This window comes from Nothobranchius furzeri, chromosome 5, assembly GCF_043380555.1.
Source record: "Nothobranchius furzeri strain GRZ-AD chromosome 5, NfurGRZ-RIMD1, whole genome shotgun sequence".
NCBI lineage: Eukaryota > Metazoa > Chordata > Actinopteri > Cyprinodontiformes > Nothobranchiidae > Nothobranchius > Nothobranchius furzeri.
The window spans coordinates 25,434,783-25,456,017 of record NC_091745.1 but is presented as its reverse complement, the minus strand read 5'-3'; the positions used below and the strand labels follow the sequence as shown (position 1 = coordinate 25,456,017).

The window sequence follows — 21,235 nt, the reverse complement described above, 5'->3', positions numbered from 1 at the left end:
AGAGGATCACAGACAGGAGCAAGGTGGAAAAGAGGAGGTTAGTGGAGAAAAGTTTGAAAAAGTGGCCGGTGACCGCGGCTAAGCCAAGCACAGGCGCCATCTTGCTGACTGGAAGAATAGCCAATAGGCTATAATGCAAAAGGGAAACTTTTATTGAAGTTTTTATTAATTCATTTTTTTCTATTGAACCACATGTCTATTGATCGATGTATATAGTTTTTGAATTATTGTCCAGCCCTACACCACAGACTTCTCTTTTGCCCTGACCATGTGCTCTGAGACATCTGTGTTGCTGAGCAGGCTGTGTGAACCACAGACATCAAGGTGTGTACAAAACCTGGCTGTGTGGGGCCGGGCCAGATGTGAAAATGCTATTTGAGTCCTACACGAATTCCCCTGGATACAAAGGTTTTAAATTTTTATCACAAACCTCAGCAGTACTCACAATCTGACCAATAGTCTTGGGGCTAGCGAACTTTTTAATCCACCTGCTTTTATCCACGGCAGTTTTACAACTGCCAGCTGTGATCTCACGAGACCCCAAACCTCAGTCCCAATGCAAGACTGTTGTACTCCCCATTCTACCAACAATCCTGGGACCCTTTGTATATTTTTAGCTAATCCACAGCAGTATAACAACCAGGATCCCAGTCCCAATGCAGGGCCCTATAGTCCAGATCTTTAATAATGTGGTTGAGACTTCAGAGAGCTGAATGTCTGCAAACTTCAATCAACTGAAGAACATAAAAGAATAGTGGTGAAGAACTCCTCCAGCACCATGTGAGTGACTGATGAGGTCATGCAGAATATGATTTTGGAGAGTTACTGCAGCTAAATGATGTTCTGTTACATCATCATCTTCATCATCCTCTCACCTGTTCCTGCTCTCTTCTCTTCCAGCGCAGCTGAGCGTTGGCCGCTGCCATCGCCTCAATCACAAAAGTGGTGGTCATGTAGCTAAAAGTGGGATGGTGACAGAAAAACAGTATAAAATAATAATCATAGTAATATAATTCAGGGTCTGCTAGAGCAGCACACATCTCAGTACTAGTGATGAGTACTTGTCAAACACTCCAATCCTGAGCATGAAGGGAAATTCCACCCCAGAGTTTGATAAGTGAGAAGAAAGCATTTTGTAACCAGTGCAGTAATTCTCCTGGTCTGGCAGCAGTCTCTCTGCTTTTGCTAAACAATGGAAGTGAATAGCAGGAACGAGCATTTTGTGTGCCAAAGTGAATAAAATGATTCAATAATGACATTAATTATTCCTGATGATCTTAACAATCATGTCGACTGCAAATGAAAAGTAAGAAGTAACACGAAGGATTTCCAGGAGCTGATTTAGACTTGGGACTACATTACGACAAAGCACCCCTGTAAGCCGCCGCTGCATGGCCCATGGATATAAAAAAGCGGTCGAAGATGCCACCGGTGGCAGTCTCATCCATATTTTGTGAAGGACCAAAAGAAAGTGCATCAGTACTATCTGTAAGTGGTCTTTATTTAATCTCACTTCTTGAGTGTTGCTGAGCTATTATAAAATACTAAAGTGTGGCTAACGCGTGTTTGTTTACAGAAGCCAGAGGCTTCTTCAACCACTGTGTTATATACATGCGCCAACCAGCGGCAGCTTACAGCGGGGCCTTGTCATAATGTAATGATAAACGACCCGCACTTGTATAGCGCCTTTCAAAGTCGGAGGACTCTAAAGCGCTTTGCACTACAGTGCATCATTCATCCATTCACACACACGCTGGTGGTGGTGAGCTACAATGTAGCCACAGCTGCCCTGGGGCGCACTGACAGAGGTGATGATGTAGTTCCAAGTCTAAATCGGCTCCTGTAAATGTTACTTCTTACTTTTCAGTTGCAGCCGACATGATTACCGAGCTCACAAGGAATAAATGGTATCATTATTGAGTAACTTTAATCACTTTACACACAAAAATCTAGTTCCCGCTATTCACTTCCATTGTTTATGCTAACCTAAAGCAGACAGCCTGCTGCCAGACCAGCAGCCTCATTTATCAAGCTTGCTCACGCACAAAACTGGATCGGAAAACTGCGTAAGCAACTTTGCACGCAAACTTTGAGATTTATGAAAGAAAATGTAGCGGAAAAATGTGCGCAGCTTTAAGTTGACTAAGGACCTGGCTTACACACATGTTGGACATGGAGAGCACCTGCAGTGCTGCTGCTGAGAAGATACAATTATGAAATCCTGCAGCATTATCACTTGTACCGCTTCGTTTTCACACAGAACAAGACCCCCCACATGCACACACACACACACACACAAACTGAAGAGCAGAATACGGAATTCAGAATATCAGCAGGGGGACAGATTGAGACAGAACGTCATGCGTCTGTGACAGTGTGTGTGTCCCGTCACTGTGACCCGATTGATCATGCACCCTGGCTACTTGTACAGGCGAGATCTCCGTTTGGGTGACTGGTTAGTGCGCGTGACTTTCACCCGGGAGTCTGGGGATCGAATCCTGTTTGGACCATTTTTTCATAACCGCCACAGATCTCTCTAAAGAATTCACAACATTGACGGCTTCAGCAACGCTGTGCCACTCCGCGGATTTTCTATTATTTGTTTTGCAAAAGCACTTCCTTTCATTTCTCCACCTCACCCACAGGTACCTCAGTTTCTGCTTCTGTGAAATTGTGCTTCCTTGATCTGCCTTGATCTACGGTCGCCATGTCATTGGCGGAGCGCTGCAACAAGCCGGCTTATGTATATGCATGAGATCCACAAGGCACTTTGCATTGACCATTTATGGCAGTAAGTGGGCGTGGTAAGGGCGGGATGTGACTAAAATGCAGCTGAGAAACATTCTCGTTAGTCTCCGATTCATGAAGCGGAGACTGCGTGCAGCTGTGCGTACTCCATGTTTGATAGATCACAAACCTACTTGGCGTAAGTAAAAAAAATTTGCTGAGCTTAAGTACGGTTTTAGTAAGGATTCTACGCAATGTTTGATAAATGAGACCCCTGGAGAATTACTGCGCTGGTTACGAAATACTTTTTTCTTACTTATCTAACTCTGGGGAAATAGACAAAATTTCACTTAGGGATGGAATATCCATTTAATTATTAAAGTTAAATGAGGTCAAACCCATTTAGATGAGCAGTTTCTTGATATTTTAATGAATTTACAGAATTGTTTCCCAGTGGGCAGCTGCTAACTAAAATCTTAGTTGTGCTAGGATTTTTATTTTTTTTTTGCTAATACCGACAAACTGACTTGGCAATTTTCGGATTCTAACGAAATGTGGATGAAGATAAAATATTTATTTTATTAACATTTTAGCCAACAATAATAAAACAATCAAGCTGCATGTTTATTTTAATTTACTGGATTCCCTATAAAAGTGAATCGAACAAAGAAAATCTGACATTTTCACAAGTATATTACTAGAAACACATTGTTAAAATCTCAGGTTATTTTTTGGTTTTGTAAAGAACCACAACCTTGTTTTTATTTATTTTTCTGTTGCGCTTCACTCACCACATTTTTGCATTTCAATGTCAAAATAATGAATTATTCATCTCTTCTACCTTTTAACTAAAACAATTTTCATTTTAGAGGTAAAATTCTTCTTTAAAATCACTCGCCCGTTTGCTGGAGAAAAGAGAGGTGATTGACCTTGCACACGCTCTGCTTATATAGTCTGAATAATCAGCATTTCTACAGGGACCTGAGACGCAGTAAAAGCTGTAAAAGAAGAAAACTCTGGACAAGTATAAACCAAGCAGGGACATCGGGTCAGTCAGAGTCAAGACGGATGATAAAATGAGACTTCTATTCCCACATTGAAGGTGAGGCAGAATCAGACTCACCTCATAAATGCTAAAACGGTGATGAGGGCTATGCTGACCACCCATCCGGCGGTGGCAAAGGCTCTGGGCATGGTCAGAGCTCCAGTTCCCACAATCAGATTGAACATGTACACCAGCCCCACCTACAGGGGAAAGGGATGTAAAACAAATGTAAAGAGCTAAAAACAAGCTGCAGACTTCTGTCACATATTTTCAGACTCTTGATCTCTCTATAAATGTTGTTTTATTTACCTAACATTAACCGTCTGAAGCAGGAGAGCATTCACGGTTCTTTAGCTGCTTTTTAAAGACCTAACAACCAGGTGGAACAATTAACTACCGCCAGTGAATAAGACTTGAATATCAGATAGCTGACTGCTAAATAATTCAGAGCTTTCACTTCCTGGAAAAGAACATTTGAGCAGCAGAAGTGAGTCTTGGTCATGCTGAAGTAAGCACCGAGTCAGGAACCGACTGGGTGAGTTGTTCAAACCGAGTCCGGACCACAGAGAGGCGTGATGTGTCAGATAATAAAAGTGATGTGTTAACCTTCCTCTTTAATCTGTTTGCTGCACTTTTATCTTCACCAGACTTTACATGTTTAGTATCATTTAAGCAGATCCATGACAGGCGGTTATATCAGCCGGATCCAATACAGCTGACAAGAAGATGTTTCAAAATCTGAAAGAATTCAGCAGCTCCAGACGGGTGGACTTTGAGTCCAGATAGGTAACCAGGAGTTTGTCCATGGCCAACACTTTACAGAGTTTCTCCAAATACAAAAAGGCTAAAAATGTACTCAATTTTAATAACATAAAGTGGATTATTTTGTACAATTTTACTCACAAATGCGGAGTAAGGTTCCCCGGTGTCTGTGATTCCACCTGCCATGGTAGCTGACTGAGGTATTCACCTGGAGAAATGGACAAATAAGTCAGTTTCTCATTTTTAACTTCATAATGGAAATAAAGCTCCTCCTTGAAACGGCAAAATCTCGGGCGTGGGAGGAGTTTGGTGAGGCCATGGGGAAAGACTACCGATCTGCGCCAAAGAGGTTCTGGCAAACTGTCCGGCGCCTCAGGGGAGGGAGGCAGCAACTCGCTCACACTGTTTACAGTGGGGATGGGGAGCTGCTGACGTCAACTGGGGCCATAGTTGGACGGTGGAAGGAATACTTTGAGGAGCTCCTCAATCCCACCTACGCACATTCCGAGGAGGAACCAGAGCCGGGAGACCTGGGGATGGACTGTCCAATCTCGGGGGCAGAAGTTGCTGAGGTAGTCAAACAACTACACAGCGGCGGAGCCCTGGGGGCGGATGAGATTTGTCCTGGGTATATCAAGGCTATGGATGTGGTAGGGCTGTCGTGGTTGACACGTCTCTGCAACATTGCGTGGTCATCGGGGGCAGTTCCTGTGGAGTGGCAGACCGGGGTGGTGGTCCCCATCTTTAAGAAGGGTGACCTGAGGGTGTGTTCCAACTATAGGGGGATCATACTCCTCAGCCTCCCTGGAAAGGTCTGCTCCAAGGTACTGGAGAGGAGGGTATGATCGATAGTTGAATCTCAGATTGAGGAGGAGCAATGTGGTTTTTGTCCTGGCCGTGGAACTGTGGACCAGCTTTATACCCTTGCAAGGGTGATGGAGGGGGCATGGGAGTTTGCCCAACCAATCCACATGTGTTTTGTGGATTTGGAGAAGGCTTATGGCCGTGTCCCCAGGGGCACCCTGTGGGGGACGCTCCAGGAGTATGGGGTGGGTGGCTTTCTGCTAAGGGCCATTCAGTCCCTTCACCAGAAAAGCGTGAGTTTGGTCCGCATAGCCGGTAGTAAGTCGGACCTGTTCCCGGTGAGGGTTGGACTCCGCCAGGGCAGCCCTTTGTCACCGGTTCTGTTCATTACCTTTATGGACAGAATTTCTAGGCGCAGCCGTGGTGTGGAGTGTGTCGAGTTTGGTGGCAGGAGAATCTCGTCTCTGCTTTTTGCGGATGATGTGGTCCTCCTAGCTTCATCCAGCTCTGACCTTCAGCTCTTGCTGGGTAGGTTCGAGGCCGAGTGTGATGCAGCTGGGATGAGGATCAGCACCTCCAAATCTGAGACCATGGTTCTTGACCGGAAAAGGGTGGCTTGCCAACTCCGGGTCGGGGGAGAGAGGTCCTACCTCAAGTGGAAGAGTTTAAGTATCTCGGGGTCTTGTTCACGAGTGAGGGTAGGAGGGATCGGGAGATCGACAGGCGGATTGGTTCGGCGTCTGCAGTGATGCGGACGCTGAGCCAATCTGTTGTGGTGAAGAGGGAGCTGAGCCAGAAAGCCAGGCTCTCGATTTACTGGTCGATCTACGTCCCAATCCTTCCTTCTCCTGAAATTAAAACTTTTCTTTTTTTTCAGTGATTTTGAGCAGCTCTCTCATGCATCTCCTCGAACATCTGGACCAGATTACTACATTTCATACATGTTAAATGTTGGCATTAGAAAGAAGCATACTGTTTGCTTAAAGATGCTACTGTTCAACTCCTGGACCTTAAACATAAACAGAAAAATATCCTGGAATAAAAGCGTTTCAGAATCACCTCTAATGTCATTGTTTGTCAACGAGATCTGAGCAGCTTTTGCTGATCACCCTACACTTATTTTCTACTTCATACTGATTCAATATTTAAAACTTATAAGCTAGATTTGTTAAACTCCTGTTCAGCCTAATAATTTGATCGGGAGCTTTTAGAATAGACCTAACCTCTAAATCACACTCTCCTCTTCATATGTATGTACATATAGATGCATCTATTGGTGGCTACTTCTGTGAGATCAATAAACAATCTAAATGTATTTAATTATTGGTTTTATCCTCAACTTATTGCTCTGAATTAATTAAAATAAATACCTTCTCTTAGTCATGATTTCAGATTCAGTATAAATCTCTGTTAAATGTTGTTTACATACCTGATGTTGACAACGCACCTGAGCACGAGGCGTTAGCTTAACACAACACCTATAACAATTTAACAAGTTTGTCGGAATCTTTTCTAATAAAATGTGAGTTGATTGGAGTTTCCTCAGTAGCTTCACCTGTTACCACAAAACCATCAGTAAACACGAATCACCTTCTTCTATCCAGCCTGGTTGGTATCTTTAGCTGCTAAGCTAAAGCTAACCGGATGCTCCGGGTGGATCCGTCTGAGCCAACAAACAAACAACCCGGAAGCAGCCAACATCAGCCGCTACGGTGGTAACGGGTTTGACAAAATGACGAATAAAGTAAAACGCCAACACACATTCTTAAAGATTTGCAGGACTCTGGCAGTAAGGAAGTTAACTAAAGCGATCAGCTGACCACCTTTCACGTGACGACATGAAAAACACAAACTTCCGGTAAAGACTTTCAAATTATAAGTCCGTCACAATGATTTTTTTTTAGAAGAAGCACGAGATCAGACATAAAATTAAAATGTAATTTTCATTCTTTTATTCTTTTCTTTTTTTTTGATGCAGAAAACAAAGTTGTTTTCCCTTAAAGTCTAAGCTACATAAATAAATGTATTCCCTTTTTTTCTTATTTGATGACAGAAAAGAAAATAAATGTTATAATTTGTTCAACTTTATGAGCAAGACCATCTGTATTTAACTGCTACACAGCTATTAGAAGCTATGAACAAATAAAATGAAAGCATTCGGAGATCACATTTGTGACCAAATAAAGACGTTTTAACAAAAAGGAAGATATTCACATCTTGTCATCCCAGCATCGCGTATGTCACAAGATTATCGAGTTCAGCCCAGTTTTACCTCTGTGATAACAAAGACAATGTGATCACAATGATAGAGGTACAAACTTCTTCTAGAGGGATGAAGAGTTTGCATGTGTGCTAAGATGTGTGTTGTTGTGCACACAGGTGACAATACTCTGTCTGAAAGGCATTGTTTCAATATTGATGTGTTTAAACTCACTAAAGATGCACTCAACCTGAAGTGTTCATTCATTGTTACTTGGATTTAAAGCTCAGATTTCTGATTTGATCAGCTTGTTCGGGGTGATTGAACAGCAGGCTTTTGTCCTGCTGATGGCTGCTGATGCAGATAAGAGTGTTCTTGGTTTTACAAATGTCATTTGATGAGGCAAATGCAACAGAGCCCTTTTAATCCCACATATCTACAGATTTACAGATAATTTTTTTACAAAACATGTGTTCTTTTGAACCAAATACTGTGTATGTAATTCAATGTTCAGCAGGTAAAATTTGAAAAATGTTTTTTTTTATTACCGTCAATCCTCTAATGTTGGCCTGTATTCAATTAACGGCCGGGTATCATATTTTGGCCGGTGCCGGAGTCGGCGGAGGTGAATAATGGCCGGTATTTTACTGTGGCCGGGTGGAATGTGGTAACAAGCAAGTACGGGGGGCGGTTGTGTCATCCGTCTCACTTTTGATTTGCCAGTGACAGACCGCGATTTGGCAGGTACGGAGACGAAGAGGAGGCGAAAATTTGATATCAAGTTCAAAGAGAACGTGCTAATTATGCTGCAGAACACTGGGGAGTATTAGGGGTTGTATGAACTAGTCGACTTCACTATAGTGACTTTTTATGCCTGTCATCGACTAGTCGCTGTCATGTGATAATGACCGGCAAGATGCAGTCCTCGGAAAAGACAGCAGCCTGCTGTCAGCAGGTGACAAGCTCCTGCGCGTCGGGGGGGCAACGCGCTGTGCCAGAGCGTCGGTACTGACACCCGCCGTAAAACTGACATTTAACCAAATTGTGACGTTTACCCTCTTGCAATTTAACCTTCTCCTCACCCCATCCTAACCTTAACCAGCTTGCACATGCAAAGCTCTGACTGTTGACGCGCTACAGACATCTGCGTCCTGAGCACAGCCACAGTAACATTATCAAATCAGGTGTCGCCACCTCAAAAACTAATTTAACATGCAATCGTTCATGTCGGCTCATTTCCTTTTATGTTTTCTGTCTTTTATTTGCGCCTGATGCGTTTCGCTGCTGTGGAGCGGGGCGCATCACCTTGTCCTCCGGTGACGCACCGATCACTGATGCGGCCGCCAAGCAGCGAGCACTCCGCTGTTTTTGCGGTCGGTATCTTTTAGAACTGCAGTTCAAAGGTAACTCATAAGGTGAATATATATGAAGGCAGGTAGCAGTTTCTCTTTAGGATTGAGAGGAGATGCAGGAAGATAATAAACAGGCAGGACAGAAAAATAGTCAAATAAAAACAAGTTAGTTTTTGTACCTCGTGGTTGCAGCAAACAGACACCAGTGAAGGTAATCAGAAGTGAGGAACAGAAAATGAAATAATTATTTTAATGTTTAGAGCAGCAGGAACTCCGAGAGGCTGCAGGCGCATCAGTGAGTTTGCGGCTGCTGCGCAGGGGGAGGGGGGAGAGGGCTGAAGCAGAAACTACCGTTGTTAAAAGAAATGTGTTTAACTTTGAAAATGTGGGCGCAATTATAATTGTCAAAGACTCCAGCGAACCATTAGTTCATTTTGCTCAAATAGAAATAGAGGCCTGCCTCTAATTCTGGCCCTCCTTCCAATAAAGGCCTGGAGCTTGATGAGCTTGAGTCAAATACAGGCCCGGGCCTGTATTAGAGGATTTACGGTAATTTCCTAAATCATCTTTGAGGTCTGAAAGTACTTTCAACTTGGCATCATTGACATGCATCTCAAGATGTTTGAACACTCCTGGGTTAGAGTATCTAATGAGTTAGAAAAACGTTTTAGATTCATGAACACGTGAAGTTCTAGGAGACAAAATCCTTCTATTGACATTTTCAGAAGTAATCCGTTAGCTGCAGAACGCCCACCCCATTGTTTTATTTTGTTTGTTTTACATAATCCAACCATCTGTGCATCTGCCACTCATTCAGTTTTACAGAATCCTCTTTTTCTGGGGATTTTAAAATTAAAACAGCCACAAGTCGGGTTTTCCTTCACCACTAATTAAATATGTTTGCCGTGCAAATTGACAACCTTTCTTCTGCAGCTGCGGGCAACAAAAGCATCGTGAATGGTCCGTTTCATCCCTTATACAGTCCAATGAACATGAGAACAAAGACGTTTCTTTACATTTGACAGAATAATTGAACAGATCAAACAGCTTATTAATGTGCACTTTTGCATTGCTGTGTTTGTGTAAGCAGCTCTGGAGTTTATACAGATGAACTCAGGTTTAGCTGAAGGCAGATGGCCATGGCAGCTCGAAGGGTTCTGGTGTTTCTCGCTTTCATCTGTAAGTTTTTACTTTAAACTCAACTTTCATCATAAATAATGTGATTTGTTGCTGCAGTGGTTTGTTGTTTCCCAGCTGCTTTTTCCAGCAGTCAGGCTTCAGACTGCTCCTACAACCAACTACTGGACTACCTAAACGTGACCGCATCAGATTCACTTCTGGGAATCTCCCGACCAGTGAAGGACTGGACTAGGACCACACATGTCCAGCTGGAGACATCGCTGTATGGTATTGTAGACGTGGTAGGTGTCCTCTTCACCATCTGTGTGTTATTCTTCACTCATCAATATAAATGTATCAAGTTATTGTTCTAGTTACTCGCTGGCTTTTAGCGGGACTGAATATTTACTTCATTCCAGGATGAGAAGTTTCAAACGGTCACCTGTGACATCTGGGTCAAAATGGTGAGAAAAAAATGAATCATCACGTTGAGTTCAGGCATTTGGCCTCGTCTACGTTTTAAAAGTTTCAGCTCCATTTTGTTTTTAGTTTTGGACAAACGAATTTCTGACCTGGGATTGCTCTGAGTTTTGTGGGATTAACTCGCTGACTCTTCCCAGGTCGTTGATCTGGATCCCTGATATCTCCATCCAGGAGGAGTAAGGGCCATCAAACATGTTTCTAAAAATAACTATGTCGGTTTAAATTGGTACGCCTTGATTCCTCTTTTTCCACACCTTCTTGTAATTTCTGCTCGTTTCAGCGTCTCTGATAGCCAGACCGTTGTGGAGGATGCGTTCGTCACCTTGTATTACCACGGTTTAATCAACGGAAACATGCGGCAGCATCTAACCTTCACCTGCCAGCTTGACATCTTCAGATTCCCCTTCGATGAGCAACAATGCAACGTCACCTTTTTTTCCATGAGCTCTGATGGTAAATTAAACCACACTACTGGGAAGTGGAAAGTGACTGTCCATCTTTGTGTTATGGTCCCAAGAGCCAAAGTCCTACAGTAGTGAGCTGCAGTAGCGGCTGCTCTTGGGAAATATTTGGTGCTTTAACTTCCCCCTCCCCCCCAGTCCAACCCCATACGCCTGGTTCACATCAGATGCGGAAGCGCCACGATGCGCCGCGAAACGCAGTGGAACAAAGAGTGCTTCTGTTCTGAGCCTTTGTTAACCTATGGCAGGGTTGTTCAATTCCAGGCCTCGAGGGCTAGTATCTGTCACGGTGCAGTGTAGATAGTGGTGGACCCACATGTGGTGGAGCTGGACCGGGGGGGCAGAAATGCAGCTCAGGTAAAATAAATGGATTTAATGAATAATGGCAGGTAGGATGATACAGCAGGAGCAGCGTAACAGGGGGAAAACACAACAATGATCTGACAAAGGACAAGTGCAAAACAGGGGGTATAAATACACAAGGATAATCAGAAACACATGGGCAGGATAACAAGGGGCAGGTGAGTCCAATAAACAACTAATTAGGGGTAAACGAGACCAAGAGTCAGAGGGGTCGGAGCAGATTCTGACAGTATCCAGCATGTATTAGTGGTTTCGCTGATCCAACCCACTTGATTCAGTGGTTGAATCGCCTGTTCGGCAGCTCATCAGGCTCTGCAGAAGCCTGATGATCTCCTACTAAATGAAATCAGGTGTGCTGAAGCAGGGTTAAAACCAAAATGTGAGGGATACTGGCCCTTGAGGCACAGGATTGAATATCCCTGTACTATGGTCTTGATCACATCAGCTGCGAAGCGCCATGAAGCATGACGAAGTCTCGCGCCGTGCAGCGATTGTTTCGGCGTGTGCTCTATTTTCTTTTTTTGCAAGCCGCATCAATTCTGGCAGGAAGTCAAACCAAAACTGAAGAGGCAGGCTGGTAAATTTAACAAAAATAAAGAAATGTTTCCAAATAAAGTAGCCACGTTTACATGCGCATATTTAATCGGATTGAATGCCCATTCAGATTGAAAATTCTGCATGTAAACATGTCAATCGGAATATTCTGATCCGATTCGGCCGATCTGATTGAAATTTCAATCCGATTGAGAGAGGTGGTTTATTCCGTTCTTCATTCCGATTGACGTGCATGTACACAGCCATTCGGATTGTTGGGGTAAAATAATGCCCACTGCGCATGTGTGCAACAGCCAGCGGGCCTCTCCGCTGTCATTTGGACTGCCTGACTTCAAAAATGACGGTGTAATTAACGAGCGGTGGCTTTTAAATCCGACGACAAGCCGTCCCCGTTTCAGTAATATTTAATTCAGAACTTGCATTTTGTGGAAGTAAAATAAAAATCTGATTATTGCACAAATCATTCGACAAACATGTTCAAATCTGTACTGGAAATACGCAGGTTTATCGTAGGGGTTGCAGCGCACGGATCCCCGTTTCTGTCAGCTTTGAACGCAGCAGCTTCTGCAGCAGGTGATGGAGACGCGCTTGTAAAGAAGACAGGATAATCTGGGTTTTACAGACCTGATTGGAGTCTGATGTTGGGTAGGAAAACGTCCTCGGTTAAACACTCTGGACGACAGTAAAGTCCGTGTTAGAAGCACGTAAACGCAGATGACCTGAGATGCAGTTCGTTAATGATGAACACAGGCTTCTAAAACTTTCTGAACATCTTCTGTTATTTTGTTTGAACAAATTTTTCTCAACAGTTTCAGCTGATCGTCACATGTTATTAATAATAAGCCACAACAGAGCTCAGTAATAAAACATGAGGCTAACCCCCAACCCCCCACCCCCGCTCTGTGCCGCAGCGCAACAGCTGTCAATTCAGACCCGCGGACCAGCTGATCAAGAGGCAGACATAACCCTCCCTTATTTTAATCAACAATAAAATGCAGCAAAGCATATATGTGCAGTTATTCACTGAAGAAAACGTCACTTCTATGAGCTAAATAAAAATATTAAATTGAATAAATAGATCAGGAAAGCAGGAAGAATAGTTATTTCTGTTTTTACATTTTTCTTTTCGTTTCATGGTGTTTGTTTACAATTTTTCTTTCGGCAAAGGCAACTCTGCGCATGCTCAACCTATTTAATCGGATTAAATGCTTGGTGCGTATGTACGCACGGCATGATCGGATCATTTCAGTTCGTGTCCATGTGAACAGAGATTCGGAAATTCCGATCAACCAAGATTTCAATCGGATTGAGGAAATTTGCCACATGAAAAAAGTGATCATTTTTGTGTATCTAAACAGACCAGAGAGATGCAAATGAGCAAAGAAAGACACACACACACACACACACACTCACACACTCCAACGGAGAAACAGTGTTTCCATAAGTTTAAATGCAGTTTTCACAGCTAAATATCAATGCAAACAGTTACATTTAATTAAAAGGTAAACATACAATAGTATTGTACAAATACCACAAATACTATTTACTTAACCATTTAGAAAGGAACTGGTCTACAAAACAGCAACAGGATCAGCGCAGTTCCTGATATCAACAAGCAGGGCAGACTGGTCACACACACACACACACACACACACACACACACACACACACACACACACACACACACACAGCAAGGGCACAGGGGTGGGGGTGGCGGGGGGTTGGAAAACAGTAGGAGTGAGCAGAAGCACTCATCGAAAATTTTAACCTGATGTGAACGGAGGAGCAGCGCTCAAATTCTGTGAGCGATCCATGGACTTTGCGGCGCTTTGCAGCTGATGTGAACCTGGTGGCTGATTGGTCTCTCTAAGTTATCCTTAGGTGTGAGAGTGTGCGTGCATGGTTGTTTTCCCTGTGTGTCTCTGTGATGCTCTGCAATGGACTGGCATCCTGTCCAGGGTGTTCTCAGCCTGTTTGGCCAAAGCTGGAGATTGGCACCAGCATCGCGACCCTGCATGGACAAGTGGGTGTAGAAAATAAATGGATGGCTTGATAAAGGAAAAGTCAGAATATGTCCCTTTTAACTGAGTATCCAATCCAGTAGCTAAGCAGGACAACAGCTGAAATTAACTTCATACTTTATATTCATAGCTTTTCATTGATTAGGATTTCATATTTTGATTTTCTGCACAGATAAATCCATAAAACTAGGGACAATGACAAACTTCACAAACATCCCACAGCATTTGGATGAGATCACGAAGGCACAGGGAGAATGGAAACTCAAGGCAACTCACCATTTTGAATATACTGTAGTTGCTGATGGCATACCCCAAAGCAAACTTGTGTACATGGTAAGAGACCATTTGTGAGCAAACCTCAGTCAAATGTTTCTGTGTCCAAATATTCACAGCGTTGTTATGTGTCTGACAGGTCACCCTGCAGAGGAAGCCATTTCTTTATGTGATTAATTTAATCTTACCACTGCTGTTTTTACTGGTGCTGGATCTGGGCTCGTTCTTCATCACCGAGGGCAAAGGTGAAAAGCTGGGGTTCAAAGTGACCATCCTTCTGTCCATTTTTGTTTTATTGCTGATTCTTAAAGACATCTTACCGTCTACTGAAGAAAACCTGCCGATGATTGGTAAGCAGCACCACAGGCAGTGGTTTTACTGGCTTCGTTGTCATCACACTGACCAGTAACACATCTCATCCTTTTCAGCCATCTACTGTGTTGCGATTTTCACCCTGGTGTGGATCAGTGTCCTGGAGACCATGCTGGTCAGCTTTCTGATGAGCCTTGATGGTCCTTATGAAGAGAGGGCTCGAAGCTCAGGACTCAGAGTTAATATTCTGCTGGTAGCAGATGATGATCACAAAGGTTTATTCTCTGTTCTCTAGCTGTGTCTCGTTTTGTAGTAGTCTATGCAGATTCTGGCCAGTAAAATTTTGCTGCACCCCACTGGTCATCATTTCCTCCCTGTTTTTCTACACAGAACCTGCTGGAGTTGGAGATAAAGTTCCACCAGAGAAGGTTTTATCTCCTGTGGACCCACCTGGTGACAGCGACATGCTGAAACTGATCTTGGACAAAGTGAAGTCGGTTCAACTGGAATCTAAGAGAAAGAACAAAGTCAAGAGATGGTCTGGAGGCTGCAGAAGGCTGGCTAAAATCTTTGACTGTGTCTTTACTTCGGTGTATTTTCTTACTACCGCAGCTTTTCAGATTTGGATTTTTTCCAATTGGAATAAGCCACGATTTTAGACCCATGGCAATATTTACTGCATGATTGTTCTGCTAGAAAAAGACTGAAATAGCTTTAAACAAGACATTGTGCTCATTTACATCACAAAATGCTTGAAATGAAGGGTAACCTCTACAACCAATCATGATTCTGCATTTCTGCTTTTTAACTGTCAACCTTCTAAAATGCATCTTCAATATCAAACAGTTTCTATCAAATCTGACAATAAAAAGGAAAGTTTAGTCCTCTCCTAAATAGTTTTATCATGTGATGCCTCAAGAAACCTTCACTCAAAGGTATCTTTTTTAAACCCCTTTAGACAAAGCTTTATCTTCTCTCAACTTACGTGAATCATCCCCTACCAGCAAGATGCATTCAAAAATGCTACATCTGAATGTCGAGAATGTCAAAGATATATCTAAAATGTTCAACAATGACATGTTAAATATATTCTGTGTTCTTAATAAAATATCTGATTCTGAGTAAAGGTGAGAAATAAAGACATTCTACTCAATACCTTCTAATGTTTCTAGTGTGCGGAAAACGTGGCTGAACTTTTTACAGAAACTCAAGTTTCTATTGAATTGGGAATGCAAATCTCAACAGAACGCTTTTAAGTGTGTTCAACCATTGGATTTAAGTGTGTCAGCTAATTGTCAAGGCAAACTTTAGTTCTTGTGCGAGTGGCTGATTTCAGCCTGTGAGGATGTAAATCAGGCTCTGTAACATCCAAAGGTCAAGTCATCAAAATTGACCAGAAATTATCTTTTAATTTCCAGACACAAACTGCGTCACACATCCAGGGACACGTTACATCTGTCTGGCCTCCAGACTAAATAAGTTAGCCATAATAAGCGCTTTTCCTGAATTCCATTATCTCTGTGGGAAAACAAGGCCCATGCAGAAGATGAGACTTTCTGCATTTTCACTCTGAATAAAGTTCATCTTCCTTGAATCATAAAGGGCCTTCAAATGTGTTGAATGAATATTGAAAGTGGTTTAATAATGTGTGTCACAACGTGCCGGTGAGTGAAGCGGAGGCAAGGATCCACATGCAGGTGAGGAAGGCAGGCAGACAAACTAGAACAAGTAAATGTCTTTAATGTTTAAACACATGCTGGACACTGAAACAATGAACCGATAAGAGACACAGAACTGAAGGGGTTTAAATACATGAGGGCTGGGAGCTTGGGTGATTGGAAAACGAGAGGCAGGTGGGAGCAATTAACAGAGATGCATGCCAGAACAGAATGGGGAGACAAGACAGGATGTGACAGTACCCCCCCATCAAAGGGCGGATCCCAGACACCCACAGGAACACAGAGCAGGGCTGGAGGAGGGGGACCAGGAAGGAGGGCCAAGAGGAACCGAGGGACCGGTGGAGAGGAGGCAGGGACCAGTAGAGTCAGGGGACCTGCGTCTGGGGCAGAGGAGGAGAGGACGACGGGCTCCCGGGGGCCTGCGTCTTGGGCAGAGGAGGAGACGACGACGGGCTCTTGGGGGCCTGCGTCTTGGGCAGAGGAGGAGACGACGACAGGCTCTTGGGGGCCTGCGTCTGGGGCAGAGGAGAAGACAACGGTCTCTTGGGGGCCTGCGTCTGGGGCAGAGGAGGAGACGAAAACGGGCTCTGGGAGGCTCGCGCCTGGCGAGGTCAGGACCGGCGGTGACCGGAGGCAGAGATGCTGGAGGAGACGTCTTCGACCTCTGGACAGGAGACGGCGGCGGCGGCTTCTAGACTGGAGGCGGTGGATTCTAGACTGGAGGCGGTGGCTTCTGGACTGGAGGCGGCGGCTTCTAGACTGGAGGCGGAGACGTCAGCCTGTGGACTGGTGGGGGAGACGTCAGCCTCTGGACTGGTGGGGGAGACGTCAGCCTCTGGACTGGAGGAGGAACCGTTGGACTGGAGGGGACGTCGACCTCTGGACTGGAGGGGACGTCGACCTCTGGACTGGAGGGGACGTCGACTCCAGGGCCGGAGGCGGCGTCGACTCCAGGGCCGGAGGCGGCGTCGACTCCAGGGCCGGAGGCGGCGTCGACTCCAGGGCCGGAGGCGGCGTCGACTCCAGGGCCGGAGGCGGCGTCGACTCCAGGGCCGGAGGCGGCGTCGACTCCAGGGCCGGAGGCGGCGTCGACTCCAGGGCCGGAGGCGGCGTCGATTCCAGGGCCGGAGGCGGCGTCGACTCCAGGGCCGGAGGCGGCGTCGACTCCAGGGCCGGAGGAGGCGTCGACTCCAGGGCCGGAGGAGGCGTCGACTCCAGGGCCGGAGGCGGCGTCGACTTCAGGGCCGGAGGCGGCGTCGACTTCAGGGCCGGAGGCGATGTCAACTTCAGGGCCGGAGGCGATGTCGACTTCAGGGCTGGAGGCGTCAACCTCTGGGCTGGAGGCGTCGACTTTCGTCGACTTCTGGTCCAGAGGCGTCAACTTCTGGTCCAGAGGTGTCGACTTCTGGTCCGGAGGCGTCGACTTTTGGTCTGCCGACTTCTGGACTGCCGACTTCTGGACCATCGACTTCTGGAGTGGAGGAGGAGCAGCTGCAGACAGGACCGCTTCCTTGGCTGGAGCCGCCGGACTGGGCTCTGACATCTGGAAGGCCGGCCCAGGGGAAGAGCCAAGAGCCTCTTGGGTCACCACTGGAACTGGAGCTGACTGAACTGGTGGCGCCGGTAACTGGGAAAGCAGGGAGGATAGATTGTCCAGCTGGAACTCCTGGAGGCTGACGAGTTGACGGATCCGGCCAAGCTCCGCTTGGAGGACGGCGAGCTCCGTCTGATGGGCTGTAGGCGTGGTCCCTCCGCCTGCAGATGACGGAGGTGCTGACTGGACCGGAGACGGGACCGCTGATCTGACTGGAGGCGGGTCCAAGCTGGCGCGCCGAGCCGGGGCAGCGGCGAGCTCGCGGCTCCGTCCTGGGACAAGGGGTGACAGTGGAGCCCGGCATTCTTCCCAACACCGTGGGCCAACTCCGGGGGAGCACACAGCCAGTCTGGTGCCCACTTAGCAGGAGCGGTCTAGCTGCATCTCCCGGCCCAACCTCTCATCTGGCTCCGGGAGGGTGGAGGGGATTGTCGCGGCTGGGGTTCGGCGACGGCGTCTGCGGCGAAGCGACGTCGGAGGAGGAGAAGCTGGTCTGTGGTTAGAGGTAAGGAATGTCACGGCCTGAGGTATATTGTTCTCCAGACTAACCTCTTCCCTGCAGGTGGGCAGTGTCGGAAAGCTGCCCGGCTGCAGCCATTCAGCTGCAATCACCGGCTGGTATAAAAGGAGCAGTCTGAGACCTATACGACGTCGGATGATTAACTCGTTAGGGTACACAACCAAATCTCGAGCTCTCGTTGTAATTTTTTGTACTTCTAGTCATCGCTAACTTTCCTCAGCAGATATTCACGCTCACCACCTCTCCAGCCATAACCTAAGGATTTTTACCTACCTCGTCTCATTCTGCTCTGCCGGCTGGCTCTCCCACTCGCTATCACCCCCCGCCTGCCTCGCTCGACGTCTTGGGAAATATTATCTCCATTACTCGCCTTCAAGGTCTGTACCCTGCTTCAGCTCCCCTCCACCTCAGGCCTGACCCACTCCCTCCTCAGCATCTACAGATCTCCGCTCTAAAGTAAGATTGTTTCAATTTGCATCAATTCCTCTCCCATTACCTGCTCCTCATCTCCCTGATCTTTTTCTCCCGTCAGATTCTGCCCTTTAACGTCAGAGCTTCCTCGAGAGTGACTCTCCGTTCTCATCATTGTTTAATAAAAATTTTTTTCTTACCTTCATCTCCGGCTCTGATTCTGCATGTGGGTTAGAAAACTAAACTCCGACATGACAGAATCATCCGACCAATCAACTAACTTCGCAGAATCCGTGTCATCTCGTATCTCCGAAACTCTCCACCAACATGACTCCACACTCCGGACTTTACTTGAACAGTTGTCCCTTACTAATCAGCGTCTTCTCAATGTAGATACGGCAGTCTGCCATCTCCATGAGCAGCTTTCCGCTCCACTACCTCCGGTTCCTAATCCCGTGTCTCCAGTTCCTGCCTCGTCACCACTTCCTGCTCCCGTACTGTTCCAGGTAGCCGAAGCCACGCCCTAGATGACGTACGAGGGAGACCCAAGTCAATGTTTAGGTTTTCTCCTACAATGTAATTTGGCTTTTGGACATAAGCCCACCTCTTTCTCTTCAGATCCGGCAAAAATTTCTTTTATCATCGGGTTACTTAGGGGTCGAGCCTTACAGTGGGCAGAGGCAAAAAGCCGGAACCCAAGTTTCTTACAAGGGCCTTTTGAAGAGTTTATTAAGGATTTTAAATTAACTTTTGGGGCTTTAGAGCAGCGTTCTGACGTTTCCAGGCAATTCTGGCACCTCTCTCAAGGACGGCAGTCTTGTTCCTGAATTTGCATTACGTTTTCGTACCCTCGCCGCTGCTTCTACTTGGAATGAAGATTCTTTAATGGGAGCCTTTCAGGAAGCTCTGAATGATAGAGTCAAAGATCAGTTGGCCTTCTGTCCTGAGTCCCGTAACCTTGAGGAATTAATAGCCCGGGCCACACGCATCAATCAACGCCTGAGAGACAGGTTCAGGAGTTCTAACACAAATCCTCAGTCTCCATCACCTACCTCATCTCGAGCACCACTCGCACGTTTTCCTCCCATGGATCCGGATGAACCTATGCAGATTGGCAGAACCCGGCTCAGCCTGGAGGAGAGAAACCGACACATGTCCTCCAAACTCTGCGTTTATTGTGGCCAGCCCGGTCACTTCGTCTCCCAATGTCCTGATCAGCCAAAAGGGAGCACCCATCAGTAGAACTGGGATTACAGGTGGGTGCAAGTGCATATGGTTTATCCCTGTGTTTACTTTCTTGTATCATCTCCTTCTCACCTTCCTTTTCCTTCCTTTTCCTGAGTGAAGCGGAGGCAAGGATCCACATGCGGGTGAGGAAGGCAGGCAGACAAACTAGAACAAGAAAATGTCTTTAATGTTTAAAGACACGCTGGACACTGAAACAATGAACAGACTAGAGACACATAACTGAAGGGGTTTAAATACATGAGGGCTGGGAACTTGGGTGATTGGAAAACGAGAGACAGGTGGGAGCAATTAACAGAGACACATGACAGAACAGAAGAGACAAGACAGGGTGTGACAGTGTGCATCAATCAATGATGTGATAAAATGAATATTTTTCCTGCAATGATTCATTTCAGATCTTAAATGACACCAGATTAGTATTTGTTGATTTAACAATTTTATTTTAATCTCAGAATATTCACACCTCGTAATGATTGTTGAATTAAAGAGACAATGTGTAGTTTTTACCCTCAATTTCTGAAAATATCCATCAAAATGTTGTTGAAAATGAATTGAATGATGCCCAGTTGTTGAAAAATATTGGCAGCTTTGTAACATACAACCATAAAAATCATGTCCAAATTACATGGGAGCGGGTCTGAGTCTCTGGGTGACACTATATTAGATGCCATGTTTCCTTCTACGGGAGCCCATGAGGACAAAATGCATTTACTGGTTTGAAAGAAACAGTCACAAAACTTTTGTCATTCTTAAATGTTGTTTTACGCATTCACCTCTTCCCTTGTTGCCAGTGATGAGAGGGATGGAGTCTGAGGTGTTGTTACTTTGCTGAAGTTTGCACTCCCCAGGGCTTTTTGAGCCTGATGGGCATCCCTTGGTAAGGTATTCTTCCAACACAAAAAGACTGCTTGTTTGCAACAATTTAGGTATGTAGTACCCCCTATCGCTAGGAAAAATACACACTGCCACTTCAATGTTTTAACATTCACTTCACACTAAGAGTTAACCTCTCTGAATATCTGAGTGAAGGAGTGACTTTCTGAGGACTTTGTTAACGCTCTTTTAACTCATTCGCTGCCAGCATTTCTCACCGTTTTTACTGTTTTTTTAAGAGTGACAGAACTTTGCGCACTAGGATGATGTCGACCTCAAAACAACCAAAACAAAGCGGAGACTCACTTCTTACATCAGGAAGAATCTGCGCGTTTCGAGCTTTATGGTTCTTTCATAACCCGTTGTGGAATTGTGATCGGCAGGAGCTTTTCCGGTTCGCGCCTCACATTTTTACAGCAGCGGCCCAAAACAA

General features: G+C 45.5%; 2 protein-coding genes across 5 annotated transcripts in view; one reads left to right on the top strand and one right to left on the bottom strand.

Moving 5' to 3' along the window:
• The window catches only part of tmem104 (transmembrane protein 104), a 117,970-nt gene extending 110,774 nt beyond the window's left edge, over nucleotides 1-7,196 (bottom strand). Inside the window, exons 1-4 of one of the 4 annotated variants that reach the window (XM_070551511.1) lie at nucleotides 6,768-7,196; nucleotides 4,676-4,742; nucleotides 3,851-3,972; nucleotides 876-957 (exon numbers count right to left, since the gene is read on the bottom strand). In XM_070551511.1, coding sequence (XP_070407612.1) covers nucleotides 876-957; nucleotides 3,851-3,972; nucleotides 4,676-4,720 — 249 coding nt within the window. In that variant the 5' untranslated portion in view covers nucleotides 4,721-4,742; nucleotides 6,768-7,196. Of the gene's footprint in view, nucleotides 1-875; nucleotides 958-3,850; nucleotides 3,973-4,675; nucleotides 4,743-6,767 lie in introns of those variants that run through there. The other 3 variants (XM_070551510.1, XM_070551512.1, XM_070551513.1) reach the window with 3 other exon arrangements.
• A 2,833-nt stretch (nucleotides 7,197-10,029) lies between these two features.
• LOC107395818 (5-hydroxytryptamine receptor 3A) lies at nucleotides 10,030-15,607 on the top strand. Its single transcript, XM_070551901.1, has 9 exons — nucleotides 10,030-10,069; nucleotides 10,145-10,311; nucleotides 10,429-10,473; nucleotides 10,559-10,668; nucleotides 10,773-10,945; nucleotides 14,065-14,225; nucleotides 14,305-14,515; nucleotides 14,594-14,752; nucleotides 14,784-15,607. Exons 1-9 carry the CDS (start codon nucleotides 10,030-10,032, stop codon nucleotides 15,134-15,136), a joined length of 1,419 nt encoding a protein of 472 aa, XP_070408002.1. The 3' UTR covers nucleotides 15,137-15,607.
• The last annotated feature ends 5,628 nt before the right edge of the window (nucleotides 15,608-21,235 follow it).